Source organism: Neodiprion pinetum, chromosome 1 (assembly GCF_021155775.2).
Source record: "Neodiprion pinetum isolate iyNeoPine1 chromosome 1, iyNeoPine1.2, whole genome shotgun sequence".
NCBI classification, from domain to species: Eukaryota; Metazoa; Arthropoda; class Insecta; order Hymenoptera; family Diprionidae; genus Neodiprion; species Neodiprion pinetum.
Window position 1 is genome coordinate 30,362,352 of NC_060232.1, and position 26,513 is coordinate 30,388,864.

At 37.5% G+C, this 26,513-nt stretch overlaps 2 protein-coding genes across 5 annotated transcripts; one reads left to right on the forward strand and one right to left on the reverse strand.

Moving 5' to 3' along the window:
* Nucleotides 1–186: 186 nt before the first annotated feature.
* Nucleotides 187–26,427, reverse strand: vimar (visceral mesodermal armadillo-repeats). 4 transcript variants are annotated; one of them, XM_046610230.2, is made up of 12 exons: nucleotides 24,259–26,427; nucleotides 8,192–8,274; nucleotides 7,600–7,911; nucleotides 3,592–3,735; nucleotides 2,994–3,230; nucleotides 2,645–2,811; nucleotides 2,320–2,551; nucleotides 2,049–2,195; nucleotides 1,464–1,859; nucleotides 1,178–1,310; nucleotides 775–1,043; nucleotides 187–654 (listed from the first exon to the last, which is right to left on the reverse strand). In XM_046610230.2, exons 3-12 carry the CDS (start codon nucleotides 7,631–7,633, stop codon nucleotides 515–517), a joined length of 1,899 nt encoding a protein of 632 aa, XP_046466186.1. In that variant the 5' UTR covers nucleotides 7,634–7,911; nucleotides 8,192–8,274; nucleotides 24,259–26,427; the 3' UTR covers nucleotides 187–514. The 4 variants fall into 4 exon arrangements, with proteins under 4 accessions (XP_046466186.1, XP_046466178.1, XP_046466194.1 ...); XM_046610222.2 differs by lacking the exon at nucleotides 24,259–26,427 and adding an exon at nucleotides 12,518–12,748; XM_046610238.2 differs by lacking the exons at nucleotides 7,600–7,911; nucleotides 8,192–8,274; nucleotides 24,259–26,427 and adding an exon at nucleotides 4,184–4,664.
* On the forward strand, nucleotides 5,117–6,002 carry LOC124211382 (transmembrane protein 242). The gene is made up of 2 exons (XM_046610390.2): nucleotides 5,117–5,285; nucleotides 5,498–6,002. Exons 1-2 carry the CDS (start codon nucleotides 5,171–5,173, stop codon nucleotides 5,887–5,889), a joined length of 507 nt encoding a protein of 168 aa, XP_046466346.1. The 5' UTR covers nucleotides 5,117–5,170; the 3' UTR covers nucleotides 5,890–6,002.
* Nucleotides 26,428–26,513: the final 86 nt, after the last annotated feature.

Consider the following 26,513-nt stretch of genomic DNA (forward strand, 5'->3'; position numbering starts at 1 on the left):
AAGTAACACAAGAACATTAGTTGGAAGTTCATTCATCTAAGTGCTCGCAAAAACGTCAACTCCTCAAAAGTGCAATTAAGTTTTTTTTTATTCGTTTTTTTATTAATTGAATTAAGTATTAAAGATTTTTTAAATTTTACTGGTAACAGTAATCTGTACGTATAAAATACGTATCGTTTGAAACACATGCGAAATATCAACACGTATTATGGCAGAAAAGATAACACTTTACATGAAACCACGATTTTTTGGATTTTTTTTTTTTATACCTGAATTTGCTGACTTTAAGAGGATGCAGGCTCAGAGAGACATTTATACGAAACTTTAGATAAAACTCTGGGTAATAATTGTAAGACACACTCATATAATTACTAGAGTAAAGAGATTTAAAGATTCTACTAAAGTTTGTCCCGCGATTTTTACGTAATCGACCGTTTCGTAAGCTCGGCCGCGAATTGTAGACCTATTGGAGCCTTATCTGCACCCCCTCAATCCCTGCTCCAGTATTCATTAGTTAATCAATTTCTGCGCCCATCAAAAGGCATAGTGGCATAACTTTTTCCATCAAGTCGGGAATGTTTGCAGCACGAATTTTAAGCAGTTTCTTCCACGCTGCGGGCAACGCCGACTTTACCAAATGCTCTTTTATCACATCTGAAATCAAATTTCTGATAGTTGTCAAGCCTAAAATCGTATGAAACATTTGAACGTAATACGTTTACAGTTAACTTTAAAATTAATATGATTGTCAGTCTTCACATTGGAAGCACATACCTGATTTCACAAGGCTATCGGTCAACGCTACAGTATTATAAATTATGGGAGACTCAATCTGAGGACCATGTTTATCAAGAAAATCGCGAATTGTCGACCCGATCTCTGCTTCAATCACAGGTGTTTGAGATTCCACTAAGCTTATAGTTGTGAGTATAGTCAAGCTTAGCAATGCCTCATTCTGCATTAAAGCATGTTGAGCAGTCAACATTTTGACCAAATGTTTAATAGCTCCGTGACTTATAATTAACGATGCGACTTCTTTATCTCTGAAACAAGATTTTTCTATAATTATCAGTTTAATGATGTCAGTATATTAGCAATTCATAGCTTACATTGAATCGAGTCACCCCGACTCATTCTGTTCGAAATAAAAAATTTTCGTCACTGAAACAACGCTCACCTGCTATTTTTGATTAGCCAAGCTAATAAACGATTGGCTTCACCTTGTACTCCTGGATGATCCTCTGTACCACACCATTCAACCGTTCTTTTAATGAGATCTTCTCTTTTACCCAAGGAAATCGCGGCCTCTTCTAGATACCATATGGTACAAAATCAGAAAATTAAAAAAAGACTATCTAGTTTCACACATTATCATGCACGACTACATTCAAGTAACCTAGAGATAGAAATGTATGAGAGAAATGTGATGATAAAAAATATTAAAAAATGTTAATTAAGCTTACGTTGCCCATCGATGACCATTCTTAGTGTGCCCAGCAGTTTGAATACAACAGGAAACGTGGGAATATCTAACATAGGATAAACAACATCGACGAGACCATCCGCTAATACCAGTGCTTTGTTGCAGGAAGGAATGACAAGATTACGAAGGGCGCTGAGCAAAGCATGTTGTAATCTTATGGGGCAGTTTCTATTATCATTTTTGCTCAGAAGCCGCAACAATTTTCGATGGACTCCTTGAGTAACCATGAGCTCGCAATGCGTATCACTTCTGGCAAAATTTCCCATTGCCAAAACAGCCGCAAGCTGCAGATCCTCGTCGTCACTTTCCAACCAGTCGACCAGCTTCTTATATACTTCTCCATTGCTACCGTTGTAGAGAACATCCATACTATCATCTGCATAAGAGTAAAATTATTTTCAATATGATCGTTTTGCAGTTTTCAATTTTGTCAGCAAATTTAAACATGATATTGGCATTGTTGACGATCTATGCATATAAAACTGCATCAGGTTAAGTATGTCAATTACTTGAAGGGTGATAAATACCCTCCCACTTTCTTGAATAACTAGCATCAAATATTTACCTCCAGTAAGAATTAAGACAATCAAATCGCAAGCGACTTTCAACACCGATCGCGCCTCTTCGTCTGTACAGCGTGGTCCATGTTTTTCTAATAGTTTTAATAGTAATTCGCACACACCAGCTTTTGCTAGTAATAATTTTGTACTTTCTGTAATGAAAAAATACAGGATGCATTACAACAATATCATAAGTTTATTTTGGAATGTAATCTTGATTGCGAAAATTATCAGCAAAAATTCAGATCGGGAAAATACTTGTCTCTAACAGTTTACCATTTTCTGCTTGTCCATGTAACAGCTCTAGGCACATTTCTGATAATTCTGGTGATGCATCACTCGCTAATATATTAACAAGTATTTTAGTTAATCTTTCATCCAGAACCTCCTGCCCCAAATCGGTTAATATTCCTAATATCAACATGGCATGGGTTGCTGCTTCGCCAGATGTGGTGCCATCAGTTTCTAAAATACTGCAAACAACTGACAGCACGTTGTCATCCAAGGCCTGTAAAATTTATTCTGTAATAACAAAATGTATAATGCTAACAAAGTCGAAATTACTGTATAAGTGCGAACGGATTTGAATTGAGTAGTTTACCTTTTTTTGTAAGGCAGTCTGATTGATAAGAAAGTTCAGTAAAAAGCCAGCAGCAACATTTCTCAATCCAGCAGCTCCATCACCATCACCCAAACTTATCCCCATTTTCAGGGCTGTTAAAATGTATGTTAATCCATTCTGCTCGTCCACCAACATCTTTCCCTTGTCTATATTCAGGGAAAATAACAGTTATAATTAAGTTTCATGTACAGTAAAGAACAACTATAGCAGAGTGTAATTTCACAGTAAGACCATTGCATATTGAACATCAGATAACATATAACGAACACCCACAGGTAACACAAATAAATTACACGATAAGATAGCTGCAATTGGTTTATAAACGCACCATTTTCATAGCAAATATTTCCCAGAGCTCGAGATGCTTGTGTCAGAATATCAATATCATATTCTCCTTTTAATAACTCTACTAAAGCCTTAATCAATTCTGGGTTTGTACATTTCTCGCGCCCTCGATCGGTCTTAGCTATTTCGGCTATCGCTCTTGTAGTTTTCGCAACGATTAATGGTGACTCGTGCTTTAGAAGTGTCAGGAACACATCATCGATAGCAAACTCTAATGTTTCTGTAAATAAAAAGGTAAGCACATAAGTGTTTGAATGGGCAAGTGCTTTAAATCTGTTCTATTTCAAGTAAAAGTGGCAAGATTAAAGTATGGAAATCGGGAAACTGCTAATACTTATTTCAGAACCAGATTGCTATGGGCTTGATTCATCAACAATCAAAATCGTAAAACTCCTTCAACTAATATTGTTGATTTATATACCATGTATGTGCATGGACTTGGTTGGGCTGAAAGAGCATGCGCCAATACACCCATATTTATTACGCAATCAGCCTGGCTGCTTGACAGTGTGAGCGCATTGGTGCATGCATGTTAGCCTGCAGTAGTCCATGAGAATGAATGGCGTAAAAATAAGAATCACCTCCGACAGATGTTTTGCTAACGTTGATCAGAGAGTCCAGTATTTTCATTATGTTTGTGATACCATTTTCTTTAATTTCATTCCCAGATTTAATGGCATCGAGCAACTCCCCGAAAAGTTTGTCAATATTGTGCGTTGTTTCCCCTGGAACAGTGAAATTCTTTGTAAATTTGTTTTCACGGTACATTAATGAACGGAAATCTGTCCCTCCCATCTCATAGGATTATATATTGACTTCATCATTTACACTGAAAAAGTAGACGTAAAAATTGATCATTTGGATTTTCTCAAGTAAAATCCGAGTTTTGAATTTCACACTAAGAAAATATTGTAAAACAAATGCTGAACTTATAAATACATATAATTCGTTAAATGAAAAATGATCTAAAATAATAACGAATCACAGATTTCAATGGAGAGATGAAAAACATGTTTACATGGCCAAAGTAGAGTTATAGGCTGGCCGTTTATGCGAGAATCATTGTTGCTTCCAGGTACATTAAAGATTGCTAAACAAGTTGTGATGTATAAAAAATATTTTCGTCAATAAAAAACGACAAATGCATTGAAAACGACATTCCTTTAAACTTACCTTCCATTATTATGACGTACTTTCAAACTTCTTTGGTGCAATTTTGGTTAATTTAGTGGCTAGTTACTTAAAAATAAATGTTTACCCCTCAAAACATTTTTTTTTGTGTTGTAAATATTGGTGGGAAGATACAATGTTTTGTTGATATAGGAAGACAGAACATAGCCGGCCTTCAGAAAATTGACATGCGTCGATGACGTCTTCATTTAATACTCCCTTTTTCGGACGCTAGAGATTTAGGAACATAAGGAGCGTACAAGCGGCTCCGTTGTCATTCCCCACAAAAAATCTGCATCACGGTGCATATCCAAGGAAAAAATATCGCAGGCAATTTCATCCCCGACGATAACGGAATTTTAACGATATCAATAATACCGATAAACTCGATGAACTCAAGATTTCCGTAATTCTACATTGAATAAAAATCATTAATAGTGCGTTCTAAAATACAATGGCAACGCTCCAGCCTCTAACTATTGACGACACTTGGACGCAATATTGCACGCCGCCCGAGCGATAAGCGGCCACGCGCTAGGTCTGAATTCTCCATTGCCAACACAATCGACTAGGGAAAAAAATTTACTGTCGCAAAATCGGTTTCCGTCCCAGATTTTTGAAAGGAGCTACTTGCCATCTACTTAGACGCTCAGCCAATTTCGTAAAAATGTTACTCCGATAGTAAGCAGAGTGATCGATGCGTGTTTATACGATATACACATACTCTGATCTCTGGGTGCGTGCCGAAATTAGCTTCCAGTACCACTCATCTCTGCCAGTACTGTCAATAACTGTTTACCTTATGCGCCGCCGAGTTTGTGATCAGCTCTGCCTCTGTCCTAGGGAGTTTTGAGCGCTGTCAGCTAGTTTCGAAAAATACCCTCTATTGTATGTAATTCCCTAAGAACAAGTTATGCAAACAATGGATAGAGCACGCTACTGACGTAGCAACCGCCTTTGGCAACCGCTTTCTGAAAGTGATAGATACAAATGGCTTCTGATGGTGATAGAGGGATTTCGGATAGCATTCAACCGTCCAAAAATGTCACAAAGCAACTGTCCGGCAGTGAAAAAGAGTTGGAAAAGAAGAAGGAAAAACTTCAAGGTATAATAGCAAATAGTGTGATATGTTCAAGGAGATTTACACAATCATAACCTCTTTTTGTTATTTACCGATTAGGAAGACAACAGTTCAAAAAAATTATATCCTGATAGGATATTTAGAGATATAGCGTGTAGTGATATTATAATTATAGGAATCTAAAATTTATTGATTCAATCAATATTTCTGAATGACGATTACAACTCTGATTTCAGCGGCAGTTTTTCTGACTGCTGTAACAGGAATAGCAGCAACATTGGGTTTTGGAACAACAGTAATTGCAGCTCGAAGACAGGATCCAAAGTATTTTCAAGAAGGCGTTTCTGGGACAAAAGCAATGACAGAAACTGGAGCATCGTTAGCTCTTAGAGCACTAAGCTGGGGAACATTGTACGCCGTAACTGGCTGTGGCATATTATGCTACGGTCTTTGGAAATTTTCAGGAGCGTCTAACGCAGAGGAGTTCAAAATAGCCATGGGTTCAATGTTGCCTAGGATATCAAAAAATGACCCACCTCAGAGTAGGACGGAGTTCGAAGGACTTACTGATTTGTTAACATACATCTCTGAAGATTGGGGTAATGAAAAAGCAAAAGAATGTAAATAAATCATGATGTTGTAATACTGTATTGGTCACTCATTGTTTATATGTCTAGTCAAGAATTAATGATGTGTAACATGTTTTGTAAAGAGATACGAATATATAATTCGAAATAGAAACACCAATTTTTTTTATGCTTATCCAAATATTATTTACAAACAAGGCTAACTCATTTCCCCATGATCATCAGAATTTTTATCACTTTTTTGGTACATCATGATCTGATCTTTATCAATGTCTAACAGCGCTGGACCTAAACTTAAGGTGCTGGCATCTCTTATCAAATTTAACAGGCAAATAATCAAAAAATTGGACTTTGGAACAATGTACCTCTTCATTTCCAAATATGAAATAATTATTAGAGTGAAATTTTAGCCCCTTTTTTTTAATGCCTGCAAACTTCCACCCATCTTAGAAATTTTTATACAAAATTCTGTTGCGGCCCTCGCATAACGAGCAAAGTGTGCAGCACATTGAGGTTGACACAGATTGAAATATGATAAGATTTGAATCCTTGTAACATAGCAGACAAGCCATTGTCGGTAGATTTTTACACATACTTAGTCATGAAATAATCTTGATGGATGTTGAACCCATATCGAAATGAAAATAAAAAACCACTGCAAAATGAAATCTTTCACATGCTCGTGCTTGTTGCCATTCCTATTATTTAACACAACATATGTTGTACATAATTCTTGCTGACCGACTCTATGAAAGTGCAGAATGGGAAATTAAACTGGCATATGTCATGAGTAAATCGAAACTGAAGAGTAAATGCTTCAGCTGCCTGCTTAAATATTTGGACAATGTACACCGCCAGTACAAATTGCTTCAGAAATCTTTTCATACGGCCGGAGTTTGCATGATGTAAACGTTGTACCGAGTTCGAAGATATTGGCAAATGACAACTCGATGTCTGAAGAACAAGAGAGAATGGCGTGATTATGAACTTGCCTGTGCGTCATATCATGTATTTACGTTAAATTAAAATTTCATTATCGTTTGATCCTTGAGTCTGGTAGCTACTTAACATTCCATGATTCATTCAAATGGACGGAAGAGTAAAGATTGAATACCATTTCACACTCTAATTAACATCTTCTTTGGGATTCACACTAGTCTTTAATGTTCACAGCCCATGCACTTGACACGTCGAGCCTATAGTTTACGGGCATACGAATTGCTGGAATCGTTTGAAAACATTTCATCCCTTGATATTCCAACTGTGTGATTAATGTAAAAGAGACTTCCACGACAACGCACATGTCGTAAAGTCGTCTTTTAGCCGTTTTTACAAAGACGTCTTTTACGCAAAGCAAAGAGGCGTCGTGAAGCTGTCTTCCTTGTTAGACAATTTTGAGACATGGATTTTGATACATCGAAAAGATGTCCTGAAGCCGTCTTTTTGTAATACGCTTTCTCACCGTCAGATGATTCTACATTTCGAATAAAGTAAATCGCATAATGCACAGTCAACGCGTCGTTAATCGTAGTCAAAATTTTTCCATTTTTTTTTTTGGGTCAAAATTAGCAAATGTGTAATGATTAAAAAGTGTCTCTTTTTTTAGCAGTTCAGTATCCTCAGTCACTACTGTATACCTGACCTTTAATAATTTATGTAATATCAGATGCTTAAATCAATTGCGAATTAGCTGCTTTGATGTTACAACAATTTTCTAGCCTAGATCAACACGAATAAATGCTGTGGTATACCTTTGACCTCGCATTTAACGAACTCGTGAGCCATAATATTACGTTGTGTTGGTCTGTGTTAGGAAATTGATGTAGAAGACAATAATTTTCATGCATCGAAAGACGTCCCTAGGCCGTCCAATAAAGGATGTCTTCAAAATGTCTTCTTTGAACGCTAAAAGATGTCGGAAAATGTTGCATCCGCCATCTTTTCGACATCTTTAAGGCATCTTTTAGGAGTCTCGTAGGAAAAACTGTAAGCCGTCTTTCCCGATCATATGGCGTCGTTTAGACATCTTTGAGGGGCGGGTATCTTTTCTGGGTCGGATGTACCTGAAACTTCAAGTGCCAACTTTAGTTGATAATATGGGTGTATGTATTGCGATTATAAGACTTACAAAATACTAAGTACAACTGGTTTAACCAGGTCAATAAGTACTGCTGTGAAAAAATAAATCAGGGAGAAATTTGGTTCGATCTTGAAACATTGTTAGAAAAAAATAATAATGCGATTGAAAGGCTCAACAACCATTTGAAATTATTAGATTACAACAATTGCATTAAATCAACTTCCTTGTACTTCGATCTAACGTAAGCATAACAAAAAACGTACCAGCTGCATCACGACTTAATAGTGGATCCGTTTGTTATTTTATTTCCACTTGTTTCTCTCTCGTTCATTCGCCTCTGCAAGTTCTACGGCAAAATACATCAAGATAAGATTCATTTTGTTTATATTTACTGTAAAATAAATTACGTAAATGTGTAAAAAAAGGGAACCGAAAAGAGAGAAAAATAAAAATTAAAAGAAACCTTACCGTCAAAGTTAGCTCGGAAAAAAATATGCGACTAGCTTTGATGGATTGCAAATGCCATTAGGACTATGATCAGGACCAAAAAAATTATTCGCATCGTAGTCGAGGACAATAATTAGCTGAGCGTGGTAAGCGGATGCTGACCTCAGAATGTAAGTAATATTTACGCAACAGGCAACGACGCTGCTCGTTTATATAAAAAAAAAAAATAATAATAATATCGGTGCTGGAATAATAAATTATATTTAAAATACCCGTGCATATTCTAATGTAAGTTTGCATGAGCGTAAATTAAGAGACGAACATAGTTCAAGTGTCCCAGTAGTAAATTACAATGTGCACAAAAGATGCAAGCAGTAATATCACAAGCGGGACATTACATATAGTTTTCCGTAAAAAAATTTTCAAACCAAGAACAACGATTCACGGAGACGAGCGAAATCTTGCTTACATATATCGTGACTTGCTCAACTCTGCGGTATCGCTTGTATAAATTTAATGTCAAGAATGAAAAGACGATTAACTGAAACTGAAGAATCGAATTTGGTATACATGTAAAACCAGTATTACAACCAATAAAAGAAAGGACGTTGATAAAAAGAAGAAGACGGTCGGGAATTTCCATTAATATTTGTAGTGTTTTTACCATCGACACGGGAATACCAATTACCGAACCATTGATCGATAAATCGCATTTTTTACACCGAAGATATGTTTCCTTCCTTCGTGATATTATCAAAAGATTGCAAGTGGCGTTGAAGTGCTCTTTGAAAGGTCCGTGAAGATCAGTTTTAAAATAATTACACAGTCAATCCATTTACAGCAGACCTTAAACTCACACGTGTGCAACTAGTCATTGAAAATGTGACGCGTTTCATGACTTGCGATACGTCAATGATACAAGTCATTTTAAATTCGTTCTACAACTCATAATTTGTTCGATCAAATTACCTGCTCAAAACCTTCAATAATAGGTTTGTGCGTTGCCCATGCGTGTATTTAACTATAAAACACATGTGATTTTTAATTCGGAACTCCCGTTGACCGTGACACTATTTTTGTTTACTCCATGCTCTAGGGCCAAATTTTTCAAATCTGGGACTAGGATCTTTGTCAGTAAAATGAAACGTGGGTCGTGTGATTACGATACGCTTGTTGATAAATGTTTACGGTGTTTCGAGCGTCAAACGGTTTCACCCATGGCCAACGGTGAAACACGCATACGGCCGCCGAGTATTTAAGATATTCATCTGATTGTGAGTAATGTGATTTCGGAAATCCGTGCTGAACTTTACAACGACAGCGAAACCACATTGAAAAACTGTGTCAAAGATTGCTTATACCTATACGTACAAAATTTTTCCACTTGGCTGTACAAGTGTGTACTTGCGTTGAACCAAAAGATTTTGAACTCTGCATGACACTTGCCAAAGCAGTTATTGCTTTGGAATCCCATCGTAAGTCAAAAAATGGCTCAAACTGAATACATGCACATACCGACTTAATTATGTAAACAGCAATCAACTGCGATACTCGGAAGACGTAAGGAAAATATTCGTGAAATGAATCACTTTTACGTGATTCAGTATATGCGAGAAAATTTCCAGGTCTCTGTTGGATTTTTACCGTGCCCTGAAGAAAGTGAAATATTAAATTTATATAAATCATTCCAACATCGGTTATAATGATGACGCAATTTATCACCACGTAGTTACCAAGAAATTTCCGCGATTATATTCTCATTATACAAAAATTAGAAAGTAATCGATTATCAAAATTGTCGAGTTTTTTTAAATTTACACTAATGTATTAGAACTTATGAGTGCAGGATTTTATAGGGTGACGTCAGAACGGAAAATCCGGGAATTATGAGCATCGAGAAGAGTAAGGAAAAAGTCAGGGAGTCAGAATGGAATACAGGAAAAACATACATTTTTTATAAATTGATTTCAAACTTCCGCAATACTTTGTAAATTTAGCTAAGCTAACTTTCGGAAATGGTACTGATCGATTTTTAATTATTTGTGAGAAAAGAAGCAATTATATGTATTTTTGAAACGAATATGTATTGAAGGCGAACAATTCCTGGAGCTTTTGGTCATAAACGCTGCCCAACATTACCTTAATTTCGTGGAAACAGCTCAAGGAATTCTGAACTTTTTGACGGGAAAAATCAGGGAATTTTATTTCAGCAAAATTTTCGCTATCCGGATTCAGTGCACTGATCGCCACAAAATAGGCTGAACATGGATCGGACGAATGCAGTTAGATCGGTAAAATAATCCGGAAACATTCAGTGATTCTGCTTAATTCAGCCGTATTAAGTACAAAGTCTTACTTCCAACAGAACGCGAGGAAATTTTTATTATTTCAATTGCATTTGCTCAAACTATCTAGAATCTCTCATTGACGATCTAAGAAACGCGTGTCTATATACCTATTCGGTTAAAAACTCGCGCGTAAGAGCAAGATAAATGAAATGACGATAAAAACTGACAATCAAGTGATTAATAGATACATTCGTATTTTAAAAAAGATGCGATTTTACTGAACAATAATGAAACACCAGCGTAGTTTCTCTCTAATTTCACAGACAGGCGATCCGTCGACCATATGCAAACCAGATCTGCGTGATAATTGCGGTCCACGTTTCTGTCGCGCTATCACCGTACAAATATAATAATGAATAACTAAATTGCAGAGAATAAAATTCGAATAGAAAATGGGATGACATAGGAATGAATGTCAATGAATACGGAACGAGGAAGAATGGACAGGTGTCAAGGCAAACACGGCCGAGAGAGAGAGAGAGAGAGAGAGAGAGAGAGAGAGAGAGAAAGAGAGAGAGCTGATAGTGTCAAGTGCAACTACGTACGACGGTCGAGTTCGATGTCACATAATGCAATTATAACGACGCTATCGCCGTTGCGGGTCGTTTAATTTGCATTGCACATTGTCCGGCTTCTGTCGAGCCAAGTTTGCGGCGGTGTTTTGAACAAAATAGGTAAGAGGTCAGACTGAGCTGCGAATATCGGAAATAGATATATTTGACAGGGGTCGAAAATTTGCTGATTTTGGCGATTTTTCTTCTTTTTTTTTTTGTTTATTCTTAAAATACGCTAATCAGTCCTAATTTCTGTACGTCAGATCATAGCACACATGAAGAACATAACATAAATTTTTTAACCTCTAATTTTGTTTCTGTTTTTTTTTTTTTTACATTTTTTTCCTCAACGGTTTCTCGAAACGTGGTTTTCCAAAACGATGGACACTCTCAAAGGAAGAGTTTCCAAACTATCTGTCTCAAATTCGGACACAATATTCTTTACGCCATACTTTATTTTGCTATGGAAGTTTTTTTTTTTTTTGAAAACTTCATATTTTTTTTAACGAAAAACTGTCAAAGCAACAAGCTAAATTCGATACTTTTTTTCAAACCACCGCCATTTTGTCAATTTTGATTGAAAAAAAAAAAAACCCCCATAACAAGATAGCAACTTTCATACTGATTAATAATCTTTTTACTTTATCTTAAATGATTTTTACGGCCACAACCGTGTCCACCATGGAGGCTTCTTTTTTTCGAAGTCGGTTTCAGCTTCATAGAATGGATTTGAAAAGTAAAAAAAAAATGTTAAAAAATTCATTTTTTGTTTGTCACAAGTGCCTTGATTTGACACAAAAATGATTTTTTTTTTAATCCATATATATATATCGTTGTTCCCGCACATCACTCGCCAAGTTGTTTACCATTTATTACGCTACATTAAAGCGCACGTAACGCTTAGGCTACAGGCTCTCAGCTGAATCGGTATGAAAATATTTGCCCGTCATGCATCCCGATAGAAATGCGTAGATGCCTATTACAGGTTTGGCCAGACGAGTAAACGATCATCTCTTCGTTTATAATACCCGAAGGCAATTGCGAGACACAATAGCGGCGAGGAACTGTTATTCAGTAATACCGACGGAAGCGGACCGCTTATTATCCTGCAGCTATATTCTTACGTCAACGAATGAACGAGCTACCGTCGCCTCCTTTAAGCTTTGCAACTCCAAGAGAGCCTGTGTTAACGGAATTGCGATACCGAACGGGAAAACCAATGATTGAAAGTCTGAGGTACCTGGCGGTTCCATCGTTTCTACATGTACCGGGTCGATTCAATTAGTCGTCGGTCCCAAGACGAATGACGCTGAAATACTTGAGTTTCATTTTCTGCCCTTCACTTCGCTTCATCGGCCTCAATTTTCACTCTCCGACGTAATTCTGTTAGGACGTTTGCCGCGGAGAGGAGAAGGTGAAAAACCTTTTACCTCGACTAGAATCGCGTCTTTCTCCGCATAAGGAAGAAACGCGTCACCGAGTTGTCGAGTGACATAATCACTGAGAACTTGTTTAGCAGTCGTTCATGACTGCCGTGTCTTCGACTTACCGACGACGCTCGATCCCTATCTGATTCTTCTAATCGGACCGTAAGATCACGTCGATGTAGGACCATTTCGTTAGACACAGCATCGCGTTCCGGCTACCGCTGCGTGTTTTCTCACTCCCGAAAAGACCGTGTTTCGGAATAAATTAGAAGCATAGAATATCATAGGTATATGCGAGATAATCGGCGCTTTCCTTTTATACGTCAATTTTCTCACACAACACGGCCCCAAGTGATTTGTGACAGAAACTTGATGTAAAAGGAAAGCACCCAATTGTACGAGATTTACCTACACTGCCCGGACCAAATAGGTATAATACGTGCAGACATTGCATAAAGTGAAAAAATTAAGTTTCACAAATAACAACAACAACAACAAAAATAATAATAATAATAATAATAATAGAAGCGCACTTTCCGTTACGGCGTAATCCTGCAGCATTTTGTTACGAGAAAACGAATTATATTTTATCTGGAGAATGATTTTTATCTGCGATAAAGAAATTCTGCAAAATAGGCAGGTATGTGATTTAATACCCGATTTGATTAGCCGGCTCATGCACATTAATGTTGAGTTGTAGCATAAATGCGAATGAACTTGAGAGTTTTCCAGTGTTTACTTATCGACGTATATATTTGCACACCAAATGCGCAATTAATATTGGCATCAAATTATTCAAATTGGCATTACATATTAGCCGCGTAAAATTCCACTCCGAATAAATGTAAAGCATTTACACAAAACTTGGTAATTCAGTGCCGCGCGTCAATGCTATTTGATCGTTTGTCATAATGATACCATTTAACGAACTGATGAACTTTCCATGACCGGTGTAGATAAGGTAAATCGACTCATTTTAATCAAGGCTATACCAAACGAGCACGTAATTTGCACAAATCGCGCACGTCGATCTTCACGTCATATCGAATGTTGAAAAGTTGCAGGAAAGAAGGTTAGCCATCACGGTCAAAGCCCGAGGCGTAGAAATCGGAAATGAAATTAGCTGTCATTCTCACATTTTTCGTCAGAGATTTTGTAACGTCGCTATTACGCGTCCCCTGTAAGATTCGCGTTAAGATAACGGGGTTAAAAATTCTTAAATTCTTTTCATCTTGATATACCTGACACAGGCTTCGTCGTTTCCACTCGTCAACGTTACACGATGTAAACAACATTTTGTTTACAGCGACGTCAACATTCTATACCTGAAATTCACACACGGTCGAACACACGGACTCTTTGCGGCATTATTAATATGCCAATGCCATGAATACTTAATTATCTCCAGCGAAAGGCAAGACTAGAAAACACGGCAACCGATGACCTACATGTTCGTACGATTCTTCGTTCGCCATGTCCGGTAATATACGTGGACTTACCAACTCGAACATCGCTCCGTAATGGCAAAAAAGCGACCCTGTATGTACATATTATATTATACATTCGCCCAGAAAATCGATCGCTTCGCAAATAGGGAGCTGAATCATTGTACAAGTTGTACTTGTCTGTTTTTCCTCCGTTCTTATTTCCTCGCGTTTTTACTACCGCATCAGCACCCGGTACGAAAATTCTCACGCTTCGCGTTGTCACAGTGAATCGTGTATACCTATGAACCGACTATGTTTTGGTCCAGCACACGGCGTGATTGCGTCGGAAACGGCCAGTCATCCTTGGCTAACGTACACCTGACAAGCAATACACACCTATCTTTGGGTCTATTATCCAACGCGCCGTTACTTTCGCTGGCACAAGCCGAAAAGTACTTATTGCAAAAACGCGTAACGAGTATGGGATATGACTCGGCGTATGTATGCGCGAGGTAAAAGTCACGAAGCGCGTAGATCCGACCGCCTGAAACGCAGCCTTAGCTGGTCTAAAGACTCCTAGATAAAATACTGCAATTCGATAATTCAATTCGATTTCGTTCGCCACGAGCAATTAATTGTATACCTGGCTCGTTAGTTCGAATTTCAAATGTACGCCAACTCGTTCCGAACTCAAATATCGCGCTTACTTGCAATTAATTGTAATTTCCCCCTTGCAGTTCACCGGTACGTAAACTATCAAAATATCACCAACACCTCGATGATACAGGACAATATTTGCAGGATAATGTACGTACAAGGTCGAATTTGTAACGTAATCTTATTACGCTGTGTAAACGAGTGCTTAGACCCGATATATCCGTGATTTTGAATGCTTAAATGTGTCTCAACTGCCTTGGATAAACCGTAATCTGCGTAATTGAACTGTATAAACTAGATACAAATTTCTAAAAAGGTGAACACCGGCCGTGTTAATTATAGATTCATCAACCTTCGTTTTGCCATCAAACGTTGAACAGTCTTAATCTCTGTGATATGCAAACAACGTGCAATTTCTCGCACGGTGATATCCTGTACCACGATCTCATTGGCTGATGATTATGCTTTGAACTATTCTAGGTAGATAGGTGTGAATTTCGAAATATCGATTGAACTTTGGTCAGCCAATGATAACCAGCCGCAGGTTATAAATGATAAATTAATGCACCCTAGTTGCAAGAGTATAATAATATTATTGAAATATCAATTCGGCTTCAAAATTTAAAAATACAGTTGGAGTAAATGCGCAGGAAAAAAAAATGTAAATAAGATGTTTAATTAAATCGAATCGATTACGCTCTTACGGTTATCATTCGAATTAACCTCAAGCAATTTTATCCAGCTTCAAATTAATTCTCGTAGCACGTCTAAATTACAACGATGGAAAATAACTTACTGCAGAAGCATCAGCTGTGCACTAAGGATAACCGATCGGTTGAATTTATTGCATTCAAGTTTAAATATCTACTATGCTCTTTGATGTTCGGATGGAGACTATTTGATACATTGTTTATTAGTTACGAATGATAGACGATGAATTTGATAGGATCCAAGTTCAATTTATTAAATATGTCAAATGAATTGCAAGGGCGGCTATGAAATCGATTTCACAACACCATGCGGCTGATTTCAAATTGATCTACGGATACGGGCATATATGTACAATAAATGCTAGATTATTCATTGCAGCCGAGATATCGTCGTGTAATATTGCATCAGCGATACGGTTGATCAATTTTCTGTTTTGAGCAAGAATTTCCAGCCGTAGTAAATAGATTATTTTTTGTTAAAATTAATGTATTTTTAATAATCCGGAAATTCAACTTGGAATATAATTCCTGCTAAATGCTAATTAAGTTCGTTCCAGCTGACGATCAATTGGATTCCAATTATGCTTGACGTTATACGATTTGTCATTAACATTTGTCCCCAGCTCGTAAACGCGTAATATTCCGCTTGTCGTACGCATTACCCATAAGTTCCTCGAAACGGGTATATAGTAAAAAACACTTGCAATTACTATCGAGCAAAGCAAACCTGGCATACAATCGCATTGAAAAAATTATCAAATATCGCACGGACGAAAAATTATAAACGTGTTATCTCATTTTAATAATGTTTACCTTAAATAGTTAAAAAAATGCAACCTCGAATAAATCATACTTATTTACTTTATTTTAATATAATATATATATATATATATATATATATATATATATATACACACGATATTAAGAAGTTGACAGAATTATGAAAATGTTTCTTTCCTATTGTAAACAAACTTCCACAATTACTCTAAAATATCACAAGGCAATTTATAATGTTTCAATATTAAGTAACTATATTAATTTTATTTCTACTTCATTCCTTTTATTGTTGTATTGTATTCTATTCGTAGCAAAAGCACTCGCTGTTCTTAATACTGCACGATCTCACATAATATTAAATGCCAGAATTCTTTTCATGCGGGTACACGGAACAACAGATCTGACATTACGTACAGTACCTACATAATAAGCGTGGTGCACATTGAATTTTATCGTTTTAATATCGAAATTACAGTTTTAAGGATTGAATGGTTTCGTTGCATAATGATAAATGATATATCGTGTCGTAATGGAAGACAGAAAATACAAAGTTAACACAAACACGTATCGCGATGAATTTATAAAAACTGTAATTACGATAGAGAATTAGCTTAGGTATTATCGAGCTTTCTACCTTTTGCTATGACGAAATTCGAAGCAGGAATAATGTATACCTTTTTTTTTAAACTTCAGTTTAATTTCATCGATATTTTGCGTAATGATCTCTTCTTCCGTGCAATTAAACGATGCAATGATTCAAGATATTCATTTTCGGGAGAGAGTCGCATTCTTCCGACTTGCACTATTATGCTTTCTTTGAAAAATGTCCGGAAACCATTCCATTATGAATTAATCAAGTCCACGCTGCATCGTGTAATTAAGTTCTACATATCAATCATTACAATAAACACAATTCCTGTATAATTACATAATAATATTGTAATTACCATCAACATACGCTTTCATACCTCATACCTCAAGTTTGAACTTACTGTATAATAAGTAGGTATTTAGTCGCGTTAGAATAATAGTAATAATACAATAATATACACTTTGCATACTGTGCATTTATGAGTATACTTAAAATAAGAGCAATAAAATATATTTGAGTCGAAATTTTTTTATTACCGTCGTATAATCATACACAACGTTACATCTGTAATATTCTGTCGATAAAAATTTATCCTGCGTCGCAAGAAAATAATTATATTACGCAACAAAGTGTAACAGCAAGACGCTTTAATGGATCTGCACTTCGAAATACCGCATCAAAAACAAAATAAAAATAAATAATACACACACGTATAATAATTATTAAAACTGATATTTGCAAAATTCGAAGAAACAAAATGTATAAACGTTACACGAGTATACGCATATTTACTTACGAATTTATTTTACCAGTGTGACTCTTGAACAACGTTTAATAACCAACGTTTAATAACCGTATGCGAAATTTTACGTCATCGCTGTACACACAGGCAAACGGTATGGGGGAAAAAAATGTTACACGCGTCGAGGATTGGTCAAGCCTATCGTTTTTCCATCCAAATATTTGTTTCTCCGCATCAGCCGTACGAAGGCGTTATACGACCATTGCAGAGAGTTGACAGAATAAAGAAGATATAAGTAGTTGAATAAATAAGAATGTAAAGTAAAGAGGAGGCAATGTTCTATCGCATTTCAACGCAATTACTTTGCCGCTGTGTAACGCGAATACATTACAATTTACAACGTTGCGACCGGATACCTAAAAGAATTTTCGGATACACGTAGTGATAGGGAGATAAAAATAGACCTGTACGCCTATACTCTAAACCTACGGTATATAACCTATAACATACGTATATAACCTGTTACAAGATGAGTGGAAATATTCGCAAACCTGTGAAAAACGGCGAATATTCGTGCTGCACACACGCAGCGTATAATAAACAATAATGGTGGGCAGTATAAAGACAGTAAAAAAAATTCTCTGACTTTCAAAATCAGATTTCTTCTCCGACTAAAATGCTAAGTAATAGGTAAGTAAATGAGGGTAAGTAATTAATAAAGCTACGAATTTATCGATATTTAAAAATATGGTCACAATCTATTTAACGGCGACGGAAAGTAATTCGTTTACATCGGAGCTTGAGCACAGAAATATTTTTCTAAAATTATTTTGTCACATAAACGTTTATAGCGAACATTTTCTATCTTATTTTTTCCCCTAACCAATTGAAAGACTCCCGGACTTTTCCCTGATTTTCAGGTTCTCCCTGACGAGATGCCATCACGAATAACCGCATTTATTACACACCCTGTATAAATCAAATCTGGTGGTGTAGTCAGCTGCGGTTTTAACATATATACATATATACTTCAATATCTACATATATCTATATATAAATTCTCCTGACATTGGGCTTTCGGACGCGATTAAGGATTTTTTTGCTTTGGAATTAAACAATATTATTTACCGTGTATATATATATATATATACAGTATCATAGAGGTCAAAAGTCGATTTACGTAACGTATTATTTGAAAGGACTATTACATTACGTATAATTACAATATTTTTCTATTGGATTTCGCCTTATACGGATGTAATCATCGGTGGCAGAAAGAATAAACAAAAAATCGTGTGCACTGAATATGAACATTTTTTTTTGTACTTCAAATCCATCGTTAAAACTAGTATAACAACTATACGCGGCAAGATTCTTAGATTATTTTACATATATGTGCGATAACGTGTTAGCGGTGAGAAGCTCGAAGTCCGTTTAAGAATTCCAGCTCCTCAATTCTCATACTTTATTTATTTATTTTTCATCTCAGAGAGTCCTTCTCTGCATCGAACCAAATTAACAACTTCTTACGTCATGCAGCGAGAAAAGAGAGACCGTCATACGCGAGGTGGCGCATTAATATAGTCGAGATCACATTCTTATTACAGATACCTGCATCATGCGGTAGATAAAAATTGTGCAACCCGAATTGGTAACCAATGTAAATACACGCCATGTTACGTCGTATACATATTTTTGTTGTGCGAGGAGGTTAAAGGTGAAGGTTCTGCAAATTAATTTGCGCCTCTAATGAAAAAATTCGCATTCGTTTAATACGAGACATTTCAAGTTACGCGATCATAATTTAATCACCTCATTATACAATGCGTACCTATGTAAAACATGCGTATTTATCCACTTGCTATATTGCACGCATACTTCGATATATACAAATACATTCGCATTATACATATTCAATATACGCGCATATTTATATAAATGCATATATTACACATATATACGCACGTACGTATATAAATTATATCAGTAATGATCTGTAGTGTAATTTCTTATCTGATACGCGATAAACTTGCGAGCATATACGATTGTCGATAAGAATTCGTTATCTCAATTTGAGTTTAATTTTTCGTTTCTTCACAAACCATTTTTCCATCTCGTTTTGTCTCAACGCTTCGATTATACGTACCTATACATATACACAGCTACTCGTAATTAATTCCCTAGAAAGACAGACTGGGGTGGATTTTAACGCCAGGCGAGCTTTGAACCACCCTAGTGAGTTAGTAAAGAACATTGTCAACTCAGGACTTTCATCGTAACTCGGTTCAAGGTTCTAAGAAACTAGGGTCGATGTTTTCACCCGTCTGTCGTTTCCGTTACCGTTCAGTTGCGGTATGTTGATTTTTGTTTTTTTTTCGTTACTAAAATGCATGTATTCAGGTGTCATTACGGTACTCGACCGTAAATAGTCGTACAAACCATTTACAGCCATGATTTCCATAGTTCACGACCCATTGTATAATGGCAGAAGTGAAAAAAAATAATACTGATTAAATTACTTTTGTTCGTAATATGTATTGTACCTCGCAAGCAGAAAAGTATAATTTGAAAACAATATTTTACGGCCTTTTCGACAACTTTTTTCACATTTAAGCACTTTAAAATTTCTGATTTTCAAAGTTATAAATAAGTATACTTTTTGAACAGAACAAAACAATGACAATTTTTCTTCTAAAACCTAATGTTCACTCATCAAAACTGCGTGTCAAATTTGACAATCGGTTGATTACAAAAAATATACGAATTCGTGATTGAAATGTGACGTTTTTTTTCTTTTTTCCAGCACTTGTTGGTACTCAAATGAATTGTCCACCAATTGAGCTTCAATGAAACTGACTCTGCTACGCGTCATTCTCTTTTATGTTAAAAAACGAAAAGATTTATCTACCCGCGCGCCGCGTTATTTTTCTAGGAACGATTTCACAAACAAGAAACGCATGCAGGGGTGGACATTCGACTCGGGCTGTAGTTTAAGGGGTTAAATCTGGGTGTAATAAAATTGATTTTGGGTCTTCAACGGATTCTTAAAACATAACATTTCAAAAGTATACTCCGAAAATTAGAGTATGGCGGTTGAATGCGAACCGTGCGGTGCGTTCTCGTTGACGAATTTCTCTGGCGTTAAAACTTTTGATTAGCATAATTTTTTTATAAACCGAGAGTCACAAAGGCTCGAGAGAGCTGCGACGGAAGTCGCGGCCGAAAAAGCTAAAACCGTCGAGCAAGGAGGTGAGAGTTTGGTGAGCCGGCGAAAAAAATTAGAAACGACAAGCGGAACTGATTGTGCCCGAGGACTATTGAATAGAACACAAGATACTTAATATCATCACTCTCTTCGCCACTGTTGCCACTTTCGTGAAGTGTAAAGAGTGCGACGATGAAGCAAGATTTTATACGGGCGTAACTTACGCCTCGACTTGGCTTGAAAATCGTCGTCATATGCGACAATTGCGACGATTGCACAATTCCATCGTCATATTTAAAACGAGGTCGACGGTTCATATTTACGATGAGAGTTCTCGGTCTCGGATTGGTGGGCACCCGAAATAATACATAATTCCTAATTACATGATTTTTAAAAAAGTTTTCAACGAATTGGAAATAGAAGAGACCGGTAAAAAAATAATCGTCTACGATCGACCGGATCGAATGTTTCTGGCGATGCGACGTGGAAAAAACGAGGTATCACTTCGTTGTTTCGAGTTTCTTCTATTATCGGATTATACCATACTGGAAAAGTTCTCGACATCGTAGTGAAAAGTTTGTCTTGGAAGATATGCGAGACTTGGCGCGCGAAAAAAGATACTGCCGAATACGAAGAGTGGTATGAATCACATAAATCCATGCGTATCAAAAACTACCAAGGATCCTCGGGTAAAACGGAGGTTGACACCATCGTCGAAATATTCGAGCGTTCGCAGGAAAATTACGACGCAAAGTGCGCAAGTTAAATATCGGCGGTGGCGACATGCGACAGTAAAACATATACCGGTATTCTAAACGCTCATCCTTAAGTCATTCTTTTTATCTCCTTACTGCTGTTAAGAGTAAGGAATGCACCGGTCGGTGCGTGACGAAAAATAAAAGAAACAAGCTATTATATTTTAGATACACATACGTTGCGAAACAATAACGAAAGTTGTAACCAGCTGATTTCGAAGATAAGCCCAAAGATTACTCCGAGTGATAGTGAGTCCATCTCGGTGAATGTAGCTGCATGTCCTTTCAACGAAGGATCTGTTTCGCTACGGAACATAATGAAGAAAGCTTATCATTAAATTTTATCCACGTATAAACCCGACCTAAAACTTTAAACTCGTTTTTCACAAAACGGCTTTTTCAAAGTCGGTGACCACGATATCCCAAAAATCAATGCATCGATCGACTTGAAATTTTACAAGTATCTTTTACGTATCAAAATGCAGTGTTGGGTCGAAGGAATTTTTTTTCGATGGATGGTTTTTTTTTTTTTGTATCAACGAAAGTGGATGCGTTTTTCTCACCGAAATTGTCACGGCTGCTTTCGACTGCGGAGATTTTTTCGAGAATCAATATTTCATCGAATTCTTCGACTACTCTATCCCTGTTTCACGATGTTAATTTGCCTCAAGCTCGAGTCTTCGACGATCACGCGTATAATCAATGAGTAAGTAACAGTATAACGATACTTCAATTATACAACATTCTATATGTATAGGTCGGTAAATAAATATCGCGAGCCATGCGTTGTACACAATAATTTTCCCACGATCGATGAATCTTCCTGGAAAATATCCATGGATAACGAATATCGTCAACGCGATCGTGGGGAATTTGTCGGTAGTGCCGAGCAGCAGTCTTCGAACCGAAGTGAATTATTCCCGTGGAAAATACCTAATGAGCGGCACGCGATTCCTCGTCGCGCACGAGTCCCGCGATTCCCATGGGAATCGGGCCGATGAAGACGCGAGGCGTAACCTCGAGATTCGTGACAATTCTCACTTAAATATACGCGAGGCTCAACGAGGAGAACAACTTGAGCGTGTTCACGTATACCATATAGCGGAAAACCTTTATCGACCGGAGGTTTCCTCTTGCTTCCGTTGCGTTCGTATCAAGTTAGCCAAGGTTGTGGAAGCGGGCGTGGATCCGTGCTCGTTTATACACACCAGTGCAATTTAATGGGTCAAAGTAGAGAAGCCGGTCCCCGCAGCCTCATCGCATCGCCGCTCATCTCTCGCTCTCTCTTTCTCTCTCTCAACTCTAATTCCACGATTTACGGAAGCGTCGCGATTATCCGGGTTACCGAGGCCGGATCGAAGATACCTTTGCTCAAACGATAGCTCCGAAATTAATAGCCACCGTCGTCAATTTCCTTTCATCGGGCTACGATAATTTGCCCAATTACACCGCATTGTACATGCCAATGCGATGCGCGCAGCCGCCGCTCTTCGGGTGTGTTTGTACGTATGGATGTGTACGTATACTTGGGCGTATAAGCGAGTATAAGTATGCACAATACGGTCGAAGCTTAGCCAAGTGCCGGCGCCCGACTCTCGACCCACTTTCCTGGGCAAACATTTCCGAGCCAACAATACGAACCAAGTGCAGATCCGCGGAAATGGAGAGCACCGCTTTTCATATTTATATTTATCGCCATGTGCTTGCGGCGTTGGTGCGTCGCTGACCGTTTTACACCCGATTCCGTAATACGTTATACGGGTTATGCCTGTGTAGGTATACTGGAAAACGTATACTCGAAATTTATGCTTCGGATCACTGCAATCGCGACGTTAATCGGATAACTTCTATCTTTTTTTCTACTTTCCCCTGACATCCGTCATATCGACGACTGACTAGTCGTTGCATCATACGGGACGTGTTGCTCTGTTACGTCAATTACGATACAAACTCGTTTCAACTCTTGCATCTCCGAGTTTCGGGGTCTTTTTTCACTTCTTTTCCTTTCCTTTTTTAACACCGTTTTTTTTTTATTCATCTCACAAATCAAGATAACGGACCTCGATTCTTTCAAATTTGTAGATGCGGAACGCGAGTTTCATCCTGCCGTGTGTGCCAAAGTCGATTCGATCGCAACGCATCTAATACCAATTTTCACGACGTTCAGTTCATAAATCAGTCTTTAGCCGAGTGTAAAATGTCCAGGGTTGTAAATTTATCGAATCATCCCCGTAAGAAGCATGACGATATTTCGCTACTTCAAAGAGTTACCCGCGACAAATTAAAAAAATCATTCAATATGACATAATATGCACGAGAATCGAAAAGATTTATGTAATGCGTTTAAACATAGTTCATTACACAAGACTTTGTCGGTGATAGCAAACGACCATACACATCTAATTACAACACAACCGGGTGTATATTCCGACGAGCCATAACTTGAGAGAGGAAGAGAGAACGAGAGAGAAAGACCGTGAACTTGATTACAGTCGGCCTTGCTATGGCGCATCAATTAATACGTAAATACGCGTGTAACAAACGTTAATTTATCCGCAGCGAGAAAGCGAAGAACCTATGAGAATTTTTCATCAACATTTTCAACTATTACAGGTATGGTCAAGCAGATGGGTGTAAAAATATCGCTCGACAAATTTTCACGTGCACACCTGTACGCTGCGTTACATACCAGTAATAAGATGTTGAAAGTTTCGTAGGACTTAGGACGGCTCGTCGCGAATTGTCAGCGCATTCCATTCCGTGCATGCGTCGGTATGCCAGAGCGTCGTACGAGGAGTCTTGATAACATACATAATATATCCTCTTTACTGTCTGACCAACTTTTACTTTATACTTCCAGCGGGGTGGACGAGCGTATTCCTCGGCCTTCGTCCCTTCGCGAATGTTAATTAGCGATAGGCCTGCTGCAGAAATTGTTTGTCGGAACTTTCGTTGACAGATAAATTTACATGCGCCGCGCCGATGTGCTTTTACACACGTTGTACTTGAATCGAGCCGAGATACATGTATATGCGTATATGCGTGTGTGTAAAATATAAGACAAAGCGGAAATATCTAAGAGGACTCTCTATCCTTCCGAGAAATCTCGTGCAGATGGGACTTGATACCGGTTATGCGAGATTTATTTGAGAAAAATACTTCGAATACTCTTAGTTTGCTGAATTATGCAATAATCGCCGTGCTCGATGTGACTCGCGATGTTGATATTGACCCCTGGAGGCACTGCAGATACGCGATACGTGACAATTCACATAATATCGTCGCGGGTGAGAAAAAAAGATAACAAATGACTACGTGAATATGATAATATGAGAAGGAAAACCGTTTTTTTTTCCGCAAAAAAAAAACACGCATGATGCAAATCGCACACGTAAGAAGTACAAAAAAAAAAACAAAAACTCGGCAGGCTAATCTTTGCAAATTCGCGTATCGTGTAATAAGCTGGACGTTTCGTTATTTCCATTTTGCACGGCTCGATTCAGCTTCGGGATTTTTCGCGTGTGTACATAATCGAGGGTTTGACGTTTTATCAACCAGTTACATCATGTAACCGTATGTAAGGATAGTTACGCAATGCTTGGGCCCGTTACACGTGGCCGTTTTTTTTCTCGGAAGAAAGATCAAAAAATTTCCGCAATCCACGATGCTGTGTGATTTGCACTCCACAGAGTATTCCGCTCGGTCACCTGAGTTAATACGCAAGCATTACCGCACAACGTAAACAAGCTGCAGAAATGCGGGGTACTCGTACTGTGAATGTATTTAAATTTTTTTGAGCACCTAAGTATAATTATACATGATAGTCGTCAAATTTCTATATTATCTTAAACGCGCCTTCACGATTTATTTGCACTTTTGGTCAGCACGAATAACCCGAGTCATCTTGCGGTTTGGAATTTCCAACGCAGACGAGTCGTTTGTAACCATGATTTACGGCTTACGATTAGCCCCGAATCGTCGTCCGTTTATTGTGCCAGGAAATTGTCATTTTTCCACGACTGCCCAGCACGTCGATCGCAGCGTTAAGCTTGGTTGGGCGGAACACGTTTTCTCACCACGCAATGGTAAAAGGACAAATTGACAACGATACGGCGGGGAAATGATCGAATTTCGGATCAATGCCGAAGGTTTCGAAGCATAAATCAAACTGACGCTGAAACGTGTCATATGTAAATAATTAATTTCACGTAGGAGTTTGTTTAAGCAAAGCCTCGAGCAAAGCCACAAGTTTCTCGAACACCCGTACGCATGCATGAATACGTATACCCATCGTCTGCATATGACGGGGAAAAAAATTATGTCTGACAGCGGAAAATAATTTCTATCGTAAAATAACTTTAATCACGCATACACGCACACACACACACACACAGAAAATACACACGTATTGGGTTGAAATTTACAAGTAATCGAGAAGTTTTATTATATTATCGCAGGCGAGAATAATAATAATGGTAATAGTTATTCGGTCGATGTAATCAACGACCCCGAATATATCACATCATGTACGTACAATTCTATATGTATCAGTGATACACTGCACGTGCGTTTAGAGAAGATAAACTCATACTCGTGACGATATAGCTGATACGATTGATTTTATTATTATCCTTTTTTCATCCAATTCTATCTTAATTTGTGCTTTGAATTCAGTATTTTCGATTCGTTATAAGTGTATTGTATACATATATTACATGTATATCGGTTCCTCAATGCATTGTTGAAACCATCGTTTGTAGTTTTAGGTAAAGAATCGACGAGCGCATTGTACTTTTCTGAATGTCATGTTCAGCGTTTATTCTTCATAATTGAAATAATCGTGTGATTTTGAGCGTTTGAAAACGAAAACCTGTACAATAAATAGTGTGCGAGAGACAGTACAGGTAAGAGTTTCATATACATGTGCATAAACTTGTCTTGTTT